This window comes from Sciurus vulgaris (assembly GCF_902686455.1).
Source record: "Sciurus vulgaris genome assembly, chromosome: 3".
Classification (NCBI taxonomy): domain Eukaryota; kingdom Metazoa; phylum Chordata; class Mammalia; order Rodentia; family Sciuridae; genus Sciurus; species Sciurus vulgaris.
Genome location: NC_136463.1, coordinates 1758095 through 1780585, shown reverse-complemented (window position 1 = coordinate 1780585; position 22491 = coordinate 1758095). Strand labels below are relative to the sequence as shown.

Here is a 22491-nt window from a genome sequence, read left to right as displayed (position 1 = left end):
GCAGCAGCTGTTCCCGTCTACCTGCAACTGCTTTGCTTAGGCGCCACCTTAAGAAAACGATCAGAGGTGCAGAATGTCCCTGCACTACTCAGGAGTGAAAGCGGGGCCTCCTGATGTGCAGCAAGGTTGAATGCTGGGTGACATTGGAGCTATTTTGAAATGAAGCTCACAGTGAATGGCATAAGGAAATGCTCATGATAGAATTTTGAAAAACAGCAGGCCAAAACCTGGGCCTCGCTGTGCACACTGCACCTGAACACTGCTCACAGAGGCGCTGGAAGGCCATTGGCCTGGCCATGGTGGCAGTGAGCCTGTCTCCTCCTGGCACATTCCTGCCTCCTGCAGTTTGTACGCAAGCATGATTCCTGTGTCCAGGCGGTCCTAGAGAACGCAGCCCATGCTGCGCAGCATGTGTCTTGTGCTGCAGACAGTCAGGACCACTCCCGTTGCCTCGGGGCTGCAGGCATGTGTGCACGCAGCAGGGGGAAAGTGACGGGCAGGACAGGGCAGGAAGAAGAAGGCAGGTGCTGGAGTTTGCAGTGAACGAGCCACGCAAGGTGTGAACAAGCAGAGCAGTTGGTCAGACCCTGGCGTGGACAGAGCCGTTCTGTAGAACCGTGGTTGACCTGTTCACTCCTAACAGAAGTTTGGCTTCTGAGACAGGTCTGTGCTGGTGGCAGGCGTGGAGGGTAACTGAGGCCTGGAGGTCTGCCCCTGCTGCAGTGTGGCGGTGGTGGCAGCGGTGGCGATTCTGGAAGGCAGTGGGCAGCTTTTCTTGTCCTTGAATCCTGCCTCTTCTCCATCATCAGCGTGCGATGAAGGAGGAACGGTGTAGGTGCCCAAAGTGTGTTTCTCCTGAGCTTGGATTGAAGGGACGTTTTCCGAAGGACTGGCTTTCCTCCTGGATGCTAGGGAGGGGTCTCTGGTCTTGCAGCTGCAGGGCGGAGGAAGCTCCCAGCAGTGAGGGCGCGCAGGCGGGCTGGTCCTGCCAGTAGCGCTCCCTACGGCAGCGCTGAGTGCTGCTCGTGTGCACCTGAGGCCAGTGTCCACCCTGTGACCATTCGGAGGCCGCTGGGCAGTGGTTGTTGAATAAGTGAACGTTGTTTTCCTCTGACCCTGCCAAGTGTGTGGGGATACTCTCAGTGGGCGCAGCTTGAAGTGACCAGCTGTCCAGCCCTGGCTGAAATCAGCAACCATCCTCAGTGTGTCCATCACAACTTGGCAACCAAAGTCTTGGGTTAGGGACCCATGTGGCTTTCCTTTACGTGAATTAGAAACCTTTCTAACTGCACAGGGGAACAGGGCACGTTTTATCTTGTGATTTTACAGAGACATTTTTCTACTTTCTCTGAATGGGAGGCATCCGGGCATTCTTTTTGTTAATTCATCTTCTAGTGGCATGTTTATGTAATAAAATGCATTAAGAACATTTTTAATGCATTTATCTGCTTCTTCACAAGTAAACTAAAGAAGTTCTAAGGCCAAGATTGGATCTCAAGAACAGTAAAGAACCCCAAATCCCGACCTGCCTCAGAGTGCGCAGGGAACTAAATATTCACCAGGGAATAAAACCTGGCCCGCAGTGATAGCAGTGTGCCCTGGTGGTCAGTGGGATGGGCACCCAGGATGGGGCTCTAGCGGCAGCTCCTGCTGGGTCTGTCCCCTTGGATCAATTTCTTACCGGTCTATGCCACCAAAGAGGACCACGTCGTGGCTGTGGCTCACCTCCAGTTGAGGAGGCAGCCTTGCTCCTCCCAGCGTGGGTTTGACAGAGCTTGTGCCTACCATAGGACCCGCAGAACAATGTTAAAGTGGTCTGCTGTCTGCTTAGAGAAAAGGATTTATTGAATTTTGTTCTGATTATAAAACTAATATGACTTCTTTTCTCTCAGTCGGCAAATTTCAAAGATTGATTCTATCCCAAGGTTCCAAAGGGGCAGGGCCACAGGCACCCTCGGGTGCCCTTGCTAGGGGGTGAACGCTGCCCTCACAGCAGCAGGGGGCCGTGGCTATCAGAATTGAAAATGAGCCTGGGCATGTGGTGCACGCCCGTGATCCAGTGGCTGGGGCGAGTTTGAGGCCTGCCTGGGCAACTTAGAACCTGTCTCGAATTCTTTAAAAAAAGGTTGGTATTGTAGTTCAGTGGTAGAGCACCCTGGGACCGATTGCCTGTGCTGCCAAGAAGAGAGGAGAGAAAACCATTGTAAAGGGTGTGCTCTCAGAACCAGCAGCCCTGCTCTGAGGTCTCTCAACCTCCCCTGGACATGTGTGCTCACAGCTGCCAACGGCATTCCTCACAGCATCGTCTCCAGTAGCAAAGTGTCCAGAGCTGAAAGGAGGGTCAGCATGAGAGGTCATTCAACACGCTGCCTCTGTGTGATACAGCCTCCTGCCCCTGAGCTCAGCGCCCGCCTCTGTGTGGTGCAGCCCCTGCCCCTCAGCTCAGTGCCCGCCTCTGTGGTGCAGCCCCCTGCCCCTGAGCTCAGTGCCCACCTCTGTGTGGTGCAGCCCCTGCCCCTGAGCTCAGCACCCACCTCTGTGTGGTACAGCCCCTGCCCCTGAGCTTACCTCTGCAAGCGCACAGCAGCATCACCCTGTGCAGAATGGCCTGGGGCGCAGACCACAGCTCTGTCACCTACAGGTGGAGCCTGGAGTCAGGGACAGGGACTGTGTTTTGTATTATATCCTTCTGGGTTGTTTTACATTTTTATAAAACAATTATTAGTTTCGTAACTTAAAACAGATGGAAATATAATTGCAAAAAGAGCTCAAAGAATTGGTGAGGTTCTTTCAAGGCATGACTGCAGAGTGGAGCTCACCGGCTCCAGCAGCAACCCTCATGGCGGCTCTTTCACAGGGAACCTGGACCTCAAGCCCTGACCCCACTCAGGATACTGCCAGGGACCCTGAGGAGCATCACCAACTCGCCCTGCCGTTGGCTAAATCCAAGAAGCTGGTTTTTCAAGTGCACTATGAAAAGCTCTGAAAATAGAAACTATAAAGGAAGTTGAGGTCACCTGGAGTGCACGCCTGTGCCCTTGCTCCTATGGTCTCCTCCCGCCTTGGGATGGCTCACAGCACACCCTGCAGCCCAAATTCTTCACTTATGTGGTGATCCTGGACACTTTCTTGTGTCATCAAATGTCCTTTAAAAAAGTGGCTTCATAACTGACTCCCCTAGCCACAAAGGTTTGGTAATTAGAAACCTTCCAACAAAGAAAGTTCTAGACCTGAAATTACACCAAACCTGGATGGAAGAGAACCCACCCACTCAACACAAAGTACAAGAGGAGCAAACACTTCCCGACTCAGGCTGTGAGAGAGCTCCTCCCACACCCGAATCCCACCAAGACATCACAAGAATGACAGCTAAACCAACATCTTCCATGAACATGGACCCAAACCCTCAATGTAACACCACAAATCGAAAGTGGCAGCATCTCTGGTGACCAGGTAGACCCCCTCCCAGTGAGACAAAACTGACTCGGACAGCGAGGCGTCGAGACACCTGCTCAGAACTTCATCAGCGACATGCTCACAGCACAACGCTGGGCTTTTCCTCTAAAGTCAGGGCAAGATGAAGATGTCTTATCCCACCATTTGACAGCCTACCAGAGGTCCTAGATGGCAGGACGGCATGGAAGGAAATGCGTGTTTGCAGACGGGAAGTGTGGAAAGGACCAGCTCTGTTCTCAGACATGGCGTGTGTCTAGAAAATTTCAGGTAACCTGCAGATGCCACTATGTGAGTTTAGTAAGTTTGCAGGATACAGGCATTATATATAATCAGTGGCATTTCTATAAGAAATAACTAGTACTATTTACAAGAAGCACCAAAACTGTACCATTTACAAAAGCACCACAAAACCAGACATGCTTAGATATGGATCTAAAAAGGAAATCCTTGTGCTGAAATCCATAAACTCTGATGAAAGAAATCAGAGAAGACCCAAGTAAATGGAGGCCATGCTCATGGACCAGAAGACTCTCCTTATGATGTGAAAATGCCTACACTCCCTCAGCTGATGGGCAGAGTCATGTTGTCCCAACCCAAATCCTAATGAGATTTTTTGAAAATTGACACACTATTTATGAAATCTATGGGAAACAGCAAAGAAACTAAAATGACCTTAGAACTTTGACATAGAAGAATTGGATGCCTCACTCTCTCTGATTTCAAGACTCTATAACATTGGTCAGGAAGTGTGGCGCGGGGGCAAGATAGTCACCTAGGTGGACCAGACAGAACAGAGAGCCCAGAAATAGGTCTGCACAAACATGTTCAATTGACTTTCAAGGAAGACGTGAAAATGTGCTGCTCAGTGAAGCTTCAGCAAGCCGTGCCGTATTCCGTAGGGAGGGGCTTCGCTCCACACTTCACCCCTGTACAACCGTTAGTGCAAAGTACATCCCCCAACTCCAAGACCCAGACCTTAAAACCTCTGGAAGGAACAAGAGAATCTTCCTGGCTTTGCGTTGGGAGAAGATTCCTTACTAAGATACAGAAGGCAAAAGGCACACTGTACAGTGAGCCCTGGACTGCGTCAGGTCAAACGCTGTCTGGAAAATACCATCAAGGAAACGAAAAGGCACGCCACACCTGAAACCCTAAAGCACGTCTGTGACACACGTCTTGTGTCTGGTGCGTAAAGTGTACTCAGAATCCCACAATCAGGAAAAAGCAGCCCAGTTAAAGAACCGTGGGGACAGATCCTCCTGGCACTTCCCCAGGAAGGACACACAAGTGGCGGACCACACGTGGAGGAGCACTCTCAGGGTGAGAGCAGACTCCTGGGCTCCCGCAAGCCAAGGACAGGGAGCCACTGAGGTGCTCCTGCTTGGCCAACATGAGTTCAGAGGTGCCTGGGGTACGTTTGGCTGTTCCTCATAAAGTTAGGAGCACACCCAGCAACCCACCAAAGGAACCACAGAAGTGCATGCAGAAACCTGTGTGTGGTTCTCACAGCAGCCTTGTTCACCGCCAGAGTCTACAAGCCACTCAGACACCCTCCACCTGGCGGACAGAGGAGCCAATAAAGCCATGCAAGGGAATGCCAACCAGCAAAGTCTTTTTTTTTTTTTTTTTTTTTTGATAATGGATCTTTATTTTATTTATTTATGTATATGTATGCTGAGGATGGAACCCAGTACTTCAAATGTGCTAGGCAAGCGCTCTGCCACTGAGCCACACCCCAGCCCCAGCAGCAAAGTCTTGATGCACAAAGCAGTAGGGGCCGTTGCAGCCCATGTGGTCCATTCCCACAGCTCCCAGAACAGGCACAACAGGCTTAGAAAACAGGCCAGGGGTTGCCAGGGCCTGCGGCTGGAGGGAGGTCTTGTTAGGGGTGCAGGAACTCTCTGTCCTGATCAGTGGTGGTTACAGGATCGAAGCATTTGCAGAACCCAGAACTATCTGGAGAAGGTGTATTCAGCCTGTCAGCCCGGCTCTGGGGGATAGGAACGCACTCCACTTACACCGAGGTCATGCTTAAGAAGTGAAGCCAGCTAGGTGGCCAGTGGCCACTGCTGCCTACCCCATCTGCAAGCACACCACACCGCCTCTCAGTAAAGATGGAGGGTCAGAACTGGATCACGTACCCATGTGTCTGGTGGGAGACCCTGAGGTCTCGGCACCTTCCAGCAGGTTCCCTCCCCCTCAGCTTTACCCCACTCCCAGCACTCTCCGTAGCCCTGTTCCTTTTTTTTTTTTTTTTTTTTTGGGGGGGGGGTCCAGTGTGGGGGATTGAGCCCAGGGCCTTGTGCATGTGAGGCCAGCACTACCCACTGAGCTGTGTCCCCAGCCCCATAGCCCTGTTCTTGTTCTGAGTTTCACCCCACACCCCTTGAGCCTTGAGCCTTTGTAAACTAAGGTCCAAAAATAAGATCCAGCCCTGAGACACGCAGCCCTCCTGCCAGGCCCTCCTTCCTGCGAAAGGCTATACAGCCTCTGGACCCCTCGTCTTCCTTGTCTTCCTCAGTTCACAAGCCCAAGGATTTTTGTTTGGTTTTCCCGTTTTTTTGCTACCGGAAAGGAGCTGGGCTTCATCGGCTTTCTGCTGTCGCGCCTCCGTGGGAGGTTGCAGGCTGTAATTGGTTTCTGTCTGAGGAGAAGCCAGGAGGTGGCGGAGCCAGTGTGTGTCATGATCCTAATCATGTGGCACTGTTCCGCCACCCACGATCCCCAGGAGCTGGGCCGGGCACACTTCTCCTGGGCTCCTGTTTACCAAGGAGCCTTACGCCAGCCCAGAGGGACATGGGTGGAGAAGAAGAGGGCCTGAGGATTAAGAACCACCACAAAGGGGCAGTGATCTCTCAACCAGTTTCCTCCGGTTCCGTCCTGAGGGGGGATGGTGCCTGGTGCCCTCAGGCACCGCCTTGCCTCCCACCTCTGCCCCACCCTCTGTCACCCTGTCTCTCCCCTCTTCTGCCCCTGCATCCTGTAAGCCTGTTGGTCATGACTGACTGTCCCCAGATGGACACTTGGGGTGGTTTGTCAGGGTGCTGGTTCCTGGGTCCCCGAGAGAAGGTGCTCTTCAGAGGACTCGCCCTTGGGAGGCAGCAGTGCTGGGCCTGCAGGCCCTCGTGCTGGTGATGGGAGACAGCACAAGTGCCAGGTCACCTCAGACACAGTGCCTTGCCACAGAGAGCTGGTCAGGGCCTGGAGCTCTGTCCCTCAGGTCCCCTCGGCATCTGCTAGGCCTCCTTCTCCCAGAGAAACACGAGTGTGTCCCAGACCAGCTCCTCTCTGCACGAGCTTCAGGTTGTGTTCTGGATTTTTCTTATTATGCTCTACATTACTGGTCATTTGTCGTTTCTTTTTTCTAATAAGCTCTTGATTGTCACAAAGGAAACACGTTGTTATGAATTCATGACCTCCGGTCCTGGGGTCGTTCCTAAGCCAGCCTGTGCGGAAGCCACTGGGCACCTCAGGGAGCCACTGGACACTGCTCTTGTTGCTGGCCTGGGTGGCCTCCCACCCTCGCCGTCCTGGGGTCGTCCTAAGCCAACTGGGAGCTCCTACTGTTGGATGGCCTCTTTTTTTGTTGTTGATCTTTTGTTGGGTTTGTGTTCTTCGATTTTTAAAAAGGAAAAAGGAACATGGTGATAAAATGCTGGAGAAGGAGCCACAGGCCGCTTGCCAGTGCAGATTTGCAGGACAGCTGTCGTCCGAGAGCCACCAAGCCTCCTGGGTTCTCTGCACAGGGCTTTCCCGTTCCTCGGCCATGCACACCAGTATGCTGGCCTGGCTGTCTTGCCAGTGTCTTGCCTGGTGCCCTTTATCCTCGAGAGTCTCCTCAGGAGCAGCTTTAAGAATGACACACGTGTGCTCTTGACCCACATGGCCACCTGACAGGCCCTCACTGGTGGGTGAGGTCTGCCTAGGAGGAAGCAGGGATTTATTCGTTGATATGATTTTTATCTCCGGGGACTTTACAACTGACCTGCTTTCTAGCTGGGAACCAGAGTCCACTGGTTCTCCCCCAGGTGTCAGGTGCACAGACGGGTCTCATTGTCAAAGCCAGCGTGGCCTCTGGCCCAGCGCTGCCCGGGAGGCACTTCCTGGGCCTCAGCTTGCGCCCCACAGCCCACTGGCTGGAGGGTCTGGGACACCAGCCAGGGTGCAGCTGGAGAGCGCCCCTGCAGGTGTGGCCCCGAGCTGCCTTATCTCGGGAAGACGTGCCTTCTTATCACCACGGGGACCCTTTCCTAGTTGCTGAGTGTAAATGGGTGTTTGTCATTGAAGATCCCAGAAGAACACGACCTGGAGAGCCAGATACGCAAGGAGCGGGAGTGGCGGTTTCTGCGGAACACCCGCGTCAGGAAGCAGGCGCAGCAGGTCATCCAGAAGGGTAAGGGCAGCTGGCGGGGTGGGGCATGGGCACAGCTCTCCGCAGTGAGCAGAAGGCTCCCTGCCAGCACATGGGCTGCCTTGTCCCCCACCAACACCCAGGGTGCCCCGTGCCTCCCTTACAGTTCAGTCCTTCAGCGGGTCGTGCAGACCAGAGCTAGGAGCAGGGAAGGCTTGGCCTGGGGGCACGGCACCTCAGGGTGCAGGGGCTGTTGGGGCCGCCAGGGCCCCCGCTGCTGGCAGCCCCTCTGGGGAGGGCCACTTCTGCACTGGTGTTTCCAGAGGGAGGGTGCGAGTGCTTCCTAGGCCCTGGGGCCTGTGTCTCTAGCTGACAGTGTCCTTCCCTGGGAACAGAAGACTAGGCTCTGGCTCCACCCAGTCTCCACCTGGTCGTTGGAGCAGTCTTCAGCTCCATCCCAAACTGTTCAGTCACATTTTCATCAAACCTCCCAAATTAGCAACAGATGCCAGAACCTCCCCCCGCCCTCTGCCTAGCTCACCACCTCATTTGCACCACGGGTGGGAGGCAGCGCGTGGCTGAGGACAGTAGGCTTCCTCCACTGTGGAGGACCGGCAGGGGTTCCTGAGGGCAGGCCTGGGCTGCAGGGCCCCCACATGGAGGTAGAGAGGTTGTGGCTGTCCCCACCCCTGACCTCACATCCAGGCACTCTTGCCCACGAGCGGCTGGGTCGGGGGACCTCCAGCTGCCCAGCAGTTGGTCCCAGCTGCAGAGGTGGTATGTGAGTGGCATTTCTGATCACGAAACAAAAGCAAGTTTTATAGACATAAAAAGAAGAATATCTTTATAAACCAGAGTTAGGAATTCCCTTTCCCAGTGTATGTGACAAAAAAAGAGATGTATTTGTGAAAAGCACAGACGAGGAGCTGGTGATCCACTGGAACGGCCGCACAGGAGATGGAGACGCATGGACTCGGCGCTGAGAGCGGCCGAGGCAGCAGAGCCTTGCCCTCTCCGGGCACCGCAGGTGCAGGCTGGGCGCACGCTGCCTGGTCTGCCTGAGAGCCAGCGTGTGCTGGGAGGATGTAGACATTCAGTAGAAAAGCAGCCCCCGTGGGCTGAACACAACAAAGGAGAAGCCACCGTTACCAAAGGACGGCAGCAGGGAGAGGCCACCCCTCTGGGCCCAAGCCAGCCATCGGCTCTCGTGCTCTCTGTGTGCTTCCAGGTGTCTCCCTTCATCTTTCAGGGCTCAAAACCATGCCACTGTTTTGGCTCTCAAAAAAAAGGAGAAAGAAAGAAAGAAAGAAAGAAAAGCGCTGGCCGAGGGGAAGGCACCCCCAGCCGACCCGGCTTGCTCCCACTGGAACCAAGCAGATCGCCCTCACCAGCTCGCTGACGTGAGGATGAAGTCAGGCCTGGCATCCCAGCTGTTCAGGAGGCTGAGGCAGGAAGATCGCAAGTTCAAAGCCAGCCCGAGCAACTTAGTGAGACCCTGTCTCAAAATAAAAAATAGAAACAGCTGGGGATCTGGCTCCATGGTGAAGCACCCTGGGTCCAATCTCTGGTGCCCAGAAAAAAAGAAAGAAACAGGAAGAGTTGGAGATGGAGGAGTCGGCAGGGCCACTCACTCGCTGAGCACCTTCAGAAGTCCCAGGGTCACCCGAGCAGCACCGAGCATGGGCGAGGAAGAGGACTGCCATGCAGGACCCCCAGCAGAGCAGCTGTGCCCAGGTGAGGGCTGGCCTCCAGCTGAGCATCTGCCCAGTGCTCCCATGGAGGGCAAAGGCTTCAGCCAGGGCAGCAGAGCCAAGCAGCTGCCAAGAACCCCAAGGCTTTCCTCTGTCCACTTGGAGTTGTGCTCACCAGCCAAGTCGGCCTGTGGTCCTCAAGCACCCCATGCCCAGGGCCACACAGGTGTCTGGTCAGAGCTGGCCATGCTGCCTTTCTCCTCAGGGCTGCACAGAAGAGCCCTGTGCCAGGGTCCCACAGCTGGTCCAGGCGAACCCCTGTCATCCACCAGAAGCAGACCTCAGCCCGTCTGGGCGGAACCTGGCCTCTCCTTCTGGTTCTTTCCCAGGTGGGCTCTGGTGAAGCCCGAGCAGGCGTCCCCTTGGACCTCTGGGAGCCCGGGGAGCAGCCACGCCTTCTCTGGCTCGCCTGTGGGTCTGCGTCCTCTGCTCACGTGACTCCTGGCTAGCCTCTTCCTGAACTAGACGACCCCTTCAACGTGGTACAGGTGACGACTGCCTGGTCTCAGCCCGAGTCTCTGCGGGTCATGCCGGGCTCCGTTCTGAAGTCCTTCGCACTATTCGTAGACTCCTCGGCCACTCGTCTGCACGGATGTGAACGCTGCTGGCCTTCAGCCCTTCGGGTGCTCTGTCCTGCCTGGTTCCTGCTCTGCCTCTGTCTCCTTCGTGACCCTCCCAGCCCCTGGACACAGGCCTTGGCTGGTCCTGCTGTCAACAAGCTGGCCCTGGCCCATCCTGCTGTTTTTTTCCGGCAGGCATCACCAGACTGGATGACCAGATATTTCTGAATAGGAACCCTGGTGTCCCCTCCGTGGTCAAGTTCCACCCCTTTACGCCGTGTATCGCCGTGGCTGACAAGGACAGCATCTGGTAGGCCTTACTCACTGACCCTCAGCGGGGATAGTGCCAGTGCCGGCATCCCTGCGCCCTCCCCTCCATCTCCCAGGCCCACCCACTCTGCCTTGCTCTGGCCACTGCCAAGGGTGATCCCAAGTTCCACAGTGACGGGAGCTTCCAGACCTCCTCTATGAAAGAGAAGCCCATTGAGGGGCTCCTGCAGAAGGGCACGGCCCCCGGGAGCCGAGCCCAGCTGGCGGTGAGCCTGCCTTGTGCAGGGGCTCCCGCTGGCAGGTGAGGTGGGCAGGGTCGGCGTCGTGACTGGTGACGTGCCCGTTGTCTTCACCACTTGCTTATTCCTTTTCTAAATGGTGGTGAAATAGGCATGACACAACTTCCCATCCTAGACATTTCCACACACCGCCCAGAACACCCGTCTTCCCCTTACACACCGACGCCCCCTGCCTGGCCTGGCCAGCCCCGCTCTGCCCAGTGGGCGACCAGGGACGTGTAGGAGTGACTGCAGAGCACTGCGCTCTCGTGCCTGGCTCGCGTGACACATGGGTGTCTGTGGCATCTTGCCATGGCGGCGTGGCAGGAGCAGGGTGCTGCCCTGGGCCCTCTTCCACTGGGGGGACGCGCTTTGCTCCCCCACCCCGTCTAGGCCCCTGGCTGGCTCCACCGTCACAGAGGACATGGGTGGACAGGAGGCCTGTGCTCACGATGTCTCTCCATCCCTGGGTGGACCCAGAGGAAGGGTGACCAGTCTTCTGTGTCCAGTGGTGTGGGGCTCCGGCTTCTCGCCCCACTCGTTACCTGTGCTCCTGGGGACAGCCGTGGTGGGTGAGAGTGCCTTGCTGTGACTCCGGTTTGCATCTCCCTAACAGTGGGTCTTGTTCCTCTTATTCCCTCAAGTTTCTGGGACTGGGAGAAAGGGGAAAAGCTGGATTATTTTCACAATGGAAACCCTCGGTACACCAGGGTCACCGCCATGGAGTACCTGAATGGCCAGGACTGCTCCCTTCTCTTGACAGCCACAGGTGAGTGGCCCTGGCCGGACAGACCTGAAGCAGGTGCAGAGCGGGTGGCAGGAGGGACACAAGGCCCCACAGCACACGAGGCACGCTCATGTTTGTCTTCTCGCAAAGGGCACCAAGTCCGGGGAGGCCGGGGGGCCCAGTGGCTCAGTGGTAGAGCTACTTGCCTCTCAGGCACAGGGCCCTGGGTTCCAACCCAGCATCACAAAAAAGTAAAACGGAAGTTAAGAGTGGGGGTGTTTGTGAAAGAATGCGGACCCCAGGGCAGGACACAGCCATGACAGTGTTGGCAGGACTCCTCAATGGTCACTTCTCACCTTGGGGCCCTGGCCCTTCCACAGCCGGGGAGCACCCTGCCAGCCTCTGTGCCCTGGGCCTTCCTGGGAGGTGCAGTCGTGGCCTGGCACACATCCTCCTTCCTTTGCAAGTTGGGCTTCTCTGGAAGGGGCCCTTCAGGGCGCACTGGTGGCAGGCCTCACACCTGCGGTTTCCGCGGGTTCTATTTTTGGCCTGAAATGCCATCATTTCACCCTCGCTTTGCAGCAGGAGTTCTCCAAGCCAGTTACCCAGGTTGGCTGTCGTTTCCTTTGGCACTTTTAATTTGGCCCCATGACGGCCTCCTGCTAACAAGAAGCCACTGGCCATCAGCCTGTGTGTGCAGAAAGGCAATAGGAGGTGAGGGAGCAGACAGGCATCTCAGGCTCACCGCCCCTCCGGGCTACTGGGCCCTGTCTGGTCCTGGTCCCAGGCTCTGGCATCTGAGCCACTGAGGCCTGTTGCTTATTAGTGACATCACTTTTGAAGTGTTTGTGAGTTCCCTGTGACTGACATGACCATGAGGAAATGTCCCCTTGGTAGGTGCTCCTCCAAGCAGATGCATCTCAGGACTGATAGAACAAAGCCCATATCCAAAGTCAGTCCTTCCCTGTAGGCATCAGCACAGTGGGGTTAGGGTCCAGCAAGGCCTAGCCAAGGTTTAGGGCAGTTTAGACATTAGCATCTCCCATCACCAAAAGCAGGGAGAGGAGGCGGGCTCTTTAAGAGCAGGCCGCATATGGGGAGCCTCAGAACAGGGCCACTTACCACAAGGCGAACCTTAGAGCCAGACACACAGGTGGAGGAAGCCGGCCTTCAGCTCTCTGAGACCAAAGAGTGGTCCTGGGGAGAAAGGCTCAGGTGTCCGTATTCTCACAGCACACACAGGTCAGACACCCTGCCTGTCTGCTGGAGGACGCTGAGGGCATCTGCAAGGGGAGGGCATCTCTCCTGTGTCTTCGTGTGGAAAGCCCACAGGCGGCTCTCACCTCCAGCATCAGGCTGGTTCGTGTGCAGAGCCCCGAGGCAGGTGTGGGCAAGGGTGAAGGCCTAAAGGTTTTGGGGAGAATGAGACTTCACAAGACGAGAAACTGAAGTAACTAGAGGGGAAGGACGGAGAAGGCGAGGCCTGACCCCGCCTCCCCGCGTTGACCAGGCAGGGAGCTTCAGCTGGCTCCAGGCAAGCTCTGTGGCTTCCAGATGCCCAGAGAACACAGGTGCCATTGCCTTGCTGCCAGCTTCCCTGGGTTGCCTGACAGGAAGTGGGCATCCAGAGTCCCACACTGCAACAGAGTAGTGGGAACAGGCATCCAGAGCCACCAGCCACAACAGTAGTGAGAACAGGCATCCAGAGCACCTGGCTGCACCTTGTGGGTCCCACTATTGGGCATGGTAGAGCTCCGTGTCCAGGGCAGGGGTCTGACCCAGCAAGGGGCATAGGGTCACGTCCCTCCTTCTCTCCTTCCCCAGATGATGGTGCCATCAGGGTCTGGAAGAACTTTGCTGATTTGGAGAAGAACCCAGAGATGGTGACTGCATGGCAGGGGCTCTCAGACATGCTGCCAACCACACGAGGTGGGTCTGGGCTCCTTGGGAGAAGTCCAGAGCTGCAGTGGTCACTGTTCCAAAGCCTCTGGACCAGCTCCCCGCCAGCCATCCATTCACATCAGAGTCCCCAGATGACCAGCAGGTGGCCTCCCCTGACAGCCACAAGACTTGGAGGCCCAGGGATCTGAGTGCCCTTTAAGTCTCGATGTGGCCCTGAGCTCTGGTCAAGCCCATGGGTGGACCTGTCCTGGTGTGAAGCTGAGTGTGGCTTAAAAGCACATTGTGGCTGGCCGACCCTGAGAAGCTGATGTCACATTAACTGGGGACCAGGGTGGTGGCCTGCCAGGCTAGTGGGATCTGCGGCTGCAGAAGCAGTTCTGGGCATGGCTCTGTGCCATCCAGCATGTGGGAGGACCACCACATCAGACTGTCTGGGTCTGGGTTCCAGGGCCCCCCGTGCATTGTGGAACGGCCACCCTCAGCCCTGGCGACACTGGGTGAGATTGCTGTGGTCCACCACTGACTCCTCTTCCTGCCCGTGACTTCTACGTCTCCGTTTGTGTCCTCTTCCCAGCCTGCTACCTCTATGAGAGAGCCTCTCCTGGTTCTCAGTTCTGTCTCTGCCCTCCCCTCCTACAGAGAATATCAAAATGAGCCCTTCCTTTCTGGGTCTGTGGCTTGCAGAATCTAGGGTCACAGGGAACCCTGCCTTCTAGCAAGCTCTCTGTCCCTTTGCCAGCCCTTTGCCGGCCTTACCAAGTCAGAGCTGCCTCTACTCAGGTCACAGGGCCTACAGGGTGTTGGACAGATGTGCCAGGAGACCTTCTGGACTACATCTTAGTGTTTTGAAAGAATTCTTACAGTGAAAGTTCAAGATGAAAGCAAGGTGGTGGAGAAAACTCAAGGTGGACCTTACCTCTGTGAAAGTTTTATAAGGAGACCCGATATCCAATCTCCAAGGAGAAAAACCAAACTAAACCAACAGGGATCAGGGCTGGGGCAGGTTTTAGCAAAAGAGCAACAAAACCACTTTCTCTGAAACCCTAAAGAAAGACCAAAGGCCCTCCTCCACGTGGGGCTGGGCGACAGCCTCGCAGTGTTGTTCCAGGGGTTGGTTGGACCCCGGTCATCAGAAACTGGTGCCACAGGACAACAGTGGGCTCTCCGGGCTCAGCCGTCAAGACACGGGCAGAACCAGACCATCCTTCAAACCCCACTGTCCGTCAGCATGGCCTCACTCCCAGGGCAGAGCACAAGGCTGCCAGAGCAAGAAGGAAGCGGAACTGCCCCACATGCTGGCCCTGAGAGCAGCGAGACCCATGCCTCTGGTCAGTCGTTGATGTCCATTCATCAGAGTGACCAGGAGGCGGCCACGCAGAGCACAAGCCAGAGCCAGAGCTCCCAAAGGCTCAGAGGTCAGTTCTGGACTGGTCACCAGGCTGGGAGCCTAGTCAGGGGCCTGGCAGAGACCAAGACCTGAAGCCGTGCTCTGGGGGTGGGAGGGGCTGTTAGGCTGTCCAGTGTCGGGCCTGGGACGCGGCGTGGCTGGTCTGACTGCATGTTCTCCTGCCTTGTCTATGTTTTGGAAAGAAATTAGCTCTTTGGTCAGGTTCTGGGTCTGAACTCCGGGGCCTGTGTCCAGGATGAAGTCAAGCAGGGATTAGGCCTCTGCCCTCAGGGGAGTGCCTCGAAGCCCACGTGCCAGGTGTAGGCAGGCGCGAGTGCACTGGGAGCCCAGCTCTGACCCACTGCTTCTGTTTGCCTGGCTGGAATTAGACCTCGACTCTCAGCAGCCTGAACATAGTGCAGACAGAGCCATTCCTCAGAGAACGTGGCGCTTCCTCAACCCTTTATCAAACCAGGGGTGGGGGCTGAACCTGTGTCAGAGGCCAGGGCAGGAAACCCCGCTGCCAGCACAGGCCCTCACTGGAAGACAGATGAGAACACGGCAGGGCCCCCGCAGGACACTGGACAGCACCGAGTAGCAGGGCACCAGGAGCCACGCTGCCCTTCAGGGCAGGTGCCACACCAGGCCATCAGCCACTGCTTACCCATCCTGACGAGCCAGGCCCTCTCTCCTCCACTCTCCCAGAGACAGAGCACTGCCGGCTGGTCAGAGGCCCCGGGAAGACCAGCAGCAGGACCCGCAGCCCCACTCAGAGCAAGGGTGCTGGCACCCTTCATCTGACAGCTTCATGCTGCTCTGTGACCCCTGCAGAGCCAGTCACCTCCAGGGCTGTGGATCCTCAGAGAAGGGGGCCGCTGTCGTGATCAGACGGGTGAGGAAGTCCCCCAACATGCCAGGCCTTGCCCTCACTCTTGCTTTTTTGTTTTCAACTAAAACCTACTACAAAGTGGCCCCTGCGATGCAGGCCCTGGGGGTCCAGCCCCTGCCACCTATGAGGGCTCTGTGGCTGTTGCGCCTCACCTGGAAGCCCTGCAGTGCTTGCTGTACTGCTCTTGGGCCTGGCCTCCCCTCCAGAGTGTCCTTCTGGGCATGACGTGGCTTCCCTGGGACAGGCATGAACCCCACTCTGAACCTGAGCGCATCTCAGGATTGCCCTTCACCTTTCAGCAGGAGGTTCCAAAGACTGCACCTTAACTGTGTCAGCTGTTCAAACTGGAGCGTCGTTCCCAAGGAGTGTGTCCCCAGATTCACAGGCTGAAGCGCTGACTCCTAAATGGCCTGTGAAGATGGGGCCTCCGGGTGGAGGTCAGGGCTAGACAGGTGGCGAGGCAGGCCCCCGGCCCCTGGGACCACTGCTCCCACACCCCCACATCTGTAGGCCAGGACAAGGGCCCTCCCTAGCACCTGACCATGCTGGCACCTGATCTGGTACTCGCAGCCTCCAGACCATGGATAAGGACCACAGTCTGGTATCTCCTGGCAGCCTGACCCAGGATGAGGATGGAGGAGAGGCCCAGGGAGCCCACCTCAGCCTGCAGGGGTCTCAGCAGAGACCTTGGCTGAGCCAAGGAGCGGTTGGCCCTGCTCCTGGAGAGGCCTGGGCACTCCTGGGGGATCGGAAACAGCACCTGGCGTGCAAGGAGAAGAGGGAGAGGTCAGCCGCTCAGAGCCTTCAGTCCCTCAAAAGTGGTGCCGGGTCCTTGCTGAGGCTGCCCTTGCCCTTGGTCAGCATGGCCCTGCGCCCCCTGCACACAGGTGCAGCGTCTCCCCGGTCGAGAACCCAGGGTGAGGGGACACTGGCACGCCGTGAACTGGTACGTGGGTGCCCCCACGGCTCCTGCTCAGCAAGCTGCTCTCGCCTGGGCACACCAGCCTCCCCTCCAGACCCGTTCTGCTCTACCAAGACTGCCACACTGCATGCTTGGCTGCTGCTAGCTGGTGTACCCAGGATCTAGGGCCCGCCTCCCTCCGCAGGACAGACAGACATCAGCACTGTCCTAGAGGACTTCCATACGTTCTACCCAACTCAGTCTCAAGCTGCAAGCCAGCCATCCAGGCGCACCTAGATGGGGGTGGCCCTCCGTCCAGGGATTCCCAGCGATACTGCGGTTCTTGGGTTCCCGCTCTGCTACCTGTGTTCTCCCCTTCCGTGGAGGCCATTTGGAAAGCTTTCAAGAACTGTTGGAAGAAAATAGGATGGTGGCCAGAGGAGGAGCCCAGACTGTGAAGCCTTGGTCGGAAGGAGGCGGCAGGAGCAGCTGGAGGGCCCAGGGTGCCGAGGATGAGGTGGCACACCGACAGGAGAGCCACACACACAGGCTGAGCCCTGTCCTGCGAGAAGTGGTCTCTGGTCAACAGAGAGTGACTCAGATGCTCTGGGTTCCTTGCTCCTCTCGGCCGTCACCAGGTGCCAGTCCCAACATCCCCTCTCATGCCAGAGCCCCACCCAGCTCCCCACAGGCCCTCAGCCTGCCTGGTGCCCAGGCCACTGACCACACAGGCCAGACCACGTAGACACTCCCTCTTCCTTTCCTCTCCTTTTTGTAATGAGGTGGCCACAACTGGAGAAAGGGTACTGTGCAGAGCAGGTGGCCCTTGCTCCCTTCCTGGGCTCCTCACCGCGCGAGAGCATACGCTTAGATGTGGCTTGGGACGTGGTCTCCGTGAGAGAGCAGCTCACCTGGCTGCAGAGGAGTGCCACACAGTTCAGATGGATGGCTGCAGGTCCGTCTGACTAAAGACCTCGCAATTGAAGAGCAGGTCGCCAGGCAGACTCCACGTTGCAGGTGCTGCACTGTTTAGGGGGCGGGTTTGCAGTGGGCATGCGCACACGTAGGGCAGCCAGGCTCCTGGGCAGGCGAGGGCTGCTGTCCCCATGCTGCGTTGGTGCTCCTGAGGCTGGGCGAGTTTGGCAGCAGAGTGCCGCGCTGGAGGCCTGGGCTCACCCCAGCACCACCCCAAAGCCACGTTCCAGCGGCTGCCTGACCTGGGCGGTGGCCATGAAGGTTGTTCTGTCGGGTTCCCCCACGTGTGTAGACTTACAGCTGAACGGTGAAAGTCACATCAGGCTGGGACGAGCACGTGGAAGGCCCTGGGCTCCGTCCCAGCACCACACACGCAGTGTTTTTGTTTTAAGTGGGAACTCTTATTTGAGTGTATAAGTCACTCCCCGTCCAGTTCCAGGTGGAAAAGGACACCCTCATTTCTTTTCTTTCTCTTTGTTGAACTGGGGCCTCTCCATGTTGCCCAGGGTAGTCTTGAACTCTGGGACTCATGTGGTCCTCCCAGCTCAGCCCCCAGGTGGCTGGGGCCCCAGTGCTGCTCCCTCTCAGGGATGCCCCAGGCAGAACGGGGTTCCAGGGCAGGCTTGCGGATGTTGCTCCAACCTGAACGTTGGCACTGGGATCCCCAGCCTGGTGGGGCAGCAGGTGCTCCTTGGGGCTGGGACTGAGTGGCTGCCTGGAAGAGCCCTGGCCTGCCAGGTGCTCAGGGACTGACCCCATATCCCACTGTGACTCCCCAGGAGCTGGGATGGTGGTGGACTGGGAGCAAGAAACTGGCCTCCTCATGAGCTCAGGGGATGTGCGGATTGTCCGGATCTGGGACACCGACCGTGAAACGAAGGTGCAGGTAACTGCGGTGGGCCCCACAGGCACCTGGTCCCCTCCCCCAGGCTCTCCACACCCCCCTGCACAGGACAGACCCCTTGCTCAAAGAACCAGGACCCAGGTCTCCAGAGCAAGCTCAGTCTGTGCCCGTCTCTCAGCCCTCCAGGAAGCAGATGGGCAAGATGGCACCTGCGGCTGGGAAGGAGCAGACGCCCAGCTCTAGAAGCTAATTGCCAGCCCTGGATGCACATTAATCATAGCACTCTGACCCTGCACTGCAGCATAATTAAGCCTAAGCTAATCCTAATTATTTCCAAATATTGTCTTATCTGTGCAGATTAGGGGGTATCAGAAGCAGAATCTTTTAAATTAGAAGAGTAACTCTTTGTGTGCTTTTTAAAGCTTTTTTTTTTTAGATTAAAACCAGGGCCCTCACATGTGCCACTGAGCTACGCCCCCAGCCCCTTAAAGCATCTTTTCTTTTCAGTTTTAATAGAGAGGGACTGGGCTGGTTTTGCCTAAGACACCTATTTATGGGCCACTCAGGCTACCTCTAGAATCGGCTGTGCCCACCTCCTTAGGAGCAGAGGCAAGACCACAGATACCACAGGGGTGCACCTGAGGGCTCTACTGCAGGACACCTTCCTCTTGGGTCCCTGGAGAGGCACCGACAGAGACCCTCCCCAGCCACGCCGTCCCCCTTGGTGGCAGGAAGGCTGCTTGCTCCACAGTGCTGCAGAACTGAGCCAGGAAGGAGGAGTGACAGGAGCCGGCAGGACGTGAGGCTGGACGCCACCACCGTTAGGCCCTGTGGTGGCGCCCAGGGGGGCTGCAGTCCAAGGTCACTTACTCTCAGGATCTCTGTGGTCGGCCTCCTGCTGTCCTGGCCTGCAAGCCCATGATGGCACCCAACAGCCTTAATTGTGCTGCCCCTCAAGGGCAAAGCCCAGAAACTCTAGCGCTCAGAGTCTGTTTCCTGTGGAGTGTAGAGGCCTCCGGAGCAGCTCGTGGAGGGTCTGTCCCTGGCCCTCCTCCTCCTCCCACACCAGAGCTGTGGCCCTGGTGCCTCCCCAGGGATCTTGTTGCCTGGAGGGGCAGGGAGAAGAGGGGGCTCTGGCAAACGCCTGTGCCTCTCACAGAGGGTCCACGTGGGTGGACTCCTGCCAGCCTCCCCCTCCCGAGGCCCACCTGTGCCTGGGGCTCTCTCGCTGGGCCTGCATCACTCCTCCCACCCTGTGCGGCACTGTGACCACAAGGGAAGCAGGACCTGCCTCAGCTCTTCCCTGAACAAATTAGGAGTTCTAGGAGGGGCCAACAAGGGCTTCTCCTTGCCAGAAGCGGCTTTGTCCTCTTCAGGGAAGAGGGCCATGTTGTGGGGAAGTTTAATTGGCCAATGGCCAGGTGGCCCCGAGGTGCCTGCAGGCTGCTGCCCGGGCTCAGCCTGCCCTGGCCAGGCCCAGGTGCAGGGCAGATGTTCAGGCGGGTGGGCTGCCCTGAGTCTGTGCCCTGCCCTTCCCTCCCCCTGGGCTCCACAGGCCTGTGCTGGCCGCTCGTGGCTGGAGGCAAAGGCAGCAGCCCCAGGGAAGGAGGGGATGCCACGTGGGCTTGGGGTGGCCAGCGCCTCACTTCAGCCTTCTATCTGGGCCAGGACATCCCCACCGGCGCCGACAGCTGCGTGACAAGTCTGTCCTGTGACTCCCACCGCTCTCTCATCGTGGCTGGCCTCGGCGACGGCTCCATCCGAGTCTACGACCGGAGGATGGCGCTCAGCGAATGGTGGGCCTGCACCCCACCCCTGCTCCCGGCCCCGCCCCCTCCAGGTGGCAGGGCTCACCTCACTGCCAGCCAGGAGTCCCTCTTGCTCAGTGGGACGTAGCGCCGTCCCCAGGAGCCCACGGCAGGTTTCCAGCCCACCACGGAGGTGGGTGCACAGGCCTCGGGCAGGCCCAGAACTCCTGCCTAGAGCTGGACAGCAGCGCGGAGTCCTGGCAAGGCACCCACCACCTCAGCCTCCATCTCAGCTCAACAGCAAGGGTGCCACCGCTCCTGGGCATGGGACGAGCAGCAGGGAGTCAGGGGCAGGCACGTGGGCACAGCTTGGCACCGAACAGCAGGGGACGGGCGCTGTGCCCTCCACAGGAGATGGCAGAGCATCGATGGCCTGGGTTGGGCAGTCCCATGGTCCTGTTCCTGGTGTCTCTTAAACACCCACTGCTTCCTGGGAAGCAGGCCTGGCGCCAGCAGGGACAGGCCAAGAGTCATAGCAGTGGCCAAGGCAGTGGGACAGCTGGGTGTCAGCATAGCTGGGGACACCAACTCCCGAGGACAGGAGGGAGGCCAGGGCACGGCGGGCACTTGTGCTCCCTGACGGGAGCGTCCCTGCTAGGATGGGAGACCTGCCTCCAAGGCAGCGCTGCGGGCGTGGCAGCTGGCAGGCTGCCCCGGGATGCAGGCGCCCTGAGCTCAGCTGGAGGGTGGCCTCTCAGCCTGGGAGCACCCTGGGGCCAGCTGGATCCTGCACTTTCTTCGTGGAAGGTCCACTGTCTCTCAGGCTTATAATGCAGCCATCCCGCCCCTTAAAACCCCCATCAGGGCAGGCAGGCATCGAACTTGGGAACTGACCCAAGAGGGCCAGAGCATCCCAGGGGCCTGGCGGCAGGGAGAGAAGGCAGCCTGCCTTCACCTTCACCCAACCCCCCGGTGGCCAGCTGTGTCAGCGTCACGGGTCCAGCCTTGCCAGGCAGCTTCCAGAGCCAAACGCAGAGACAGAGCCGCCTGCCCTCTTAAGCTGGGTTAATGGCGGACCCTCCTCGCCCCAGGATCTGGCGCCCTCAACTTCTCAGCTAGGAGTGGGGACACAGGCTGGAGATGAGGGCTCAGACCTCCAGGACCATGCCTGCCTCCAGGTGTTGGCCCCACCCCAGTCCAGCCAGCCCCTTACAGCCAGCCCCGCTCTCTCCTCTCAGCCTCCCTGCACCTGCCTCACAGCAGTGTCCCTTCCTGTCCTTACCCTGCAACCTCCCCTGCCAGGACCCCTGCCTTCCCCAGGCATTTGAGGATGTTGCTATTATGACTTGCATGGGGTCAGTCTCCCCACAAGTGGGCAGTGGCTCCTGGGCCAGTGGATCAGTGTGTCCGTGAGGTCAGACTTATGACTGGAGGCAGCCGGATGGGAGAGGCACGCTTCCAGCCCCTGAGCCCCGGGGGAGCAGAGGCAGCAGTGGGCCAGCCCACAGGCCCTGTCCCCAGCCCCACCAGATCTGGCAGGCAGGGGCACCAGGGTCTTGGAGCGCTGGGCTGAGTGAGAGACCCCAGGCAGGTCTGACCCTGCTGTATCTGCGGCCAAAGGGTGCAGACCAGCTGGGCACCCACTGACCTCCCCAAGGGCTGAGAGCCCCTGCCAGGCACCGCGGGCCCCTTGGGGAACCCTGGTCCATACAGCCAGCAGCTCCCCGCTGGGCTCCTGGTCAGTGACCCTCTGGAGGTCACTAGACAGCTTAGGGCTTTCAGGGCTGGGGCTCACACCCCCACTGCTCCCATTAACACAAGGAGCAACACCCGTGGCCAGGGGTGGGGCCTGGGAGGGTCACAGTGGGGTCCGGGTAGGCCTGACATGGCCCAGGGCCAGGAGCCAGCCCAGGGAGGGCACCGGAGGTGCCCACTAGAGCAGGACCCAGGAAGAGGCTGAGTCCCTGTGGTCAGGGCCACTGTGGGGAATGGGCGTGCCGGGCCTTGAGCCCAGGGCCCGGGCAGCACGGCACCCTTCACCATGCTGCCTCGCCTGGCCTCAGGCCACCGTGTGGCCTCTTGTTTGGGCAGTGGCCCTGAGAGGCCTGGGAAGGGGTGCGGAACCTGGCCCTGCCAGCACTGCCTGACAAGCCCTCCTCCTCGCAGCCGCGTTATGACCTACCGGGAGCACACGGCCTGGGTGGTGAAGGCCCACCTGCAGAAGCACCCCGAGGGCCACATCGTGAGCGTGAGGTACGCGGGGCATTCCTGAGGCCTGCTGCTGGGGGAACGTCCTTTTCCTCCATTTCAAGATCTCCTTGGTGTTCAGACAGGGAGTGCTGCTGGCATTCGGGGCAGGGATTGACTCCTGCACTGGGACTGGCCCGGGAGGTCAGGGTGCAGATCCGGGTGGCCAGAGGACAGCCAGAGAGGGCCCTGGGGCCAAGGCTCC

The 22491-nt window shown here is 58.2% G+C and overlaps 1 protein-coding gene across 3 annotated transcripts in view; it reads left to right on the top strand.

The window, feature by feature from the left end:
* Window positions 1-22491, top strand: part of RPTOR (regulatory associated protein of MTOR complex 1) — a 346921-nt gene that overhangs the window by 322425 nt on the left and 2005 nt on the right. For all 3 annotated transcript variants that reach the window (XM_079133423.1, XM_079133424.1, XM_079133425.1), the window contains 7 exons: window positions 7744-7849; window positions 10314-10428; window positions 11311-11435; window positions 13218-13322; window positions 18227-18333; window positions 19960-20087; window positions 22206-22292. In XM_079133423.1, coding sequence (XP_078989549.1) covers window positions 7744-7849; window positions 10314-10428; window positions 11311-11435; window positions 13218-13322; window positions 18227-18333; window positions 19960-20087; window positions 22206-22292 — 773 coding nt within the window. The remainder of the gene's footprint in view (window positions 1-7743; window positions 7850-10313; window positions 10429-11310; window positions 11436-13217; window positions 13323-18226; window positions 18334-19959; window positions 20088-22205; window positions 22293-22491) is intronic.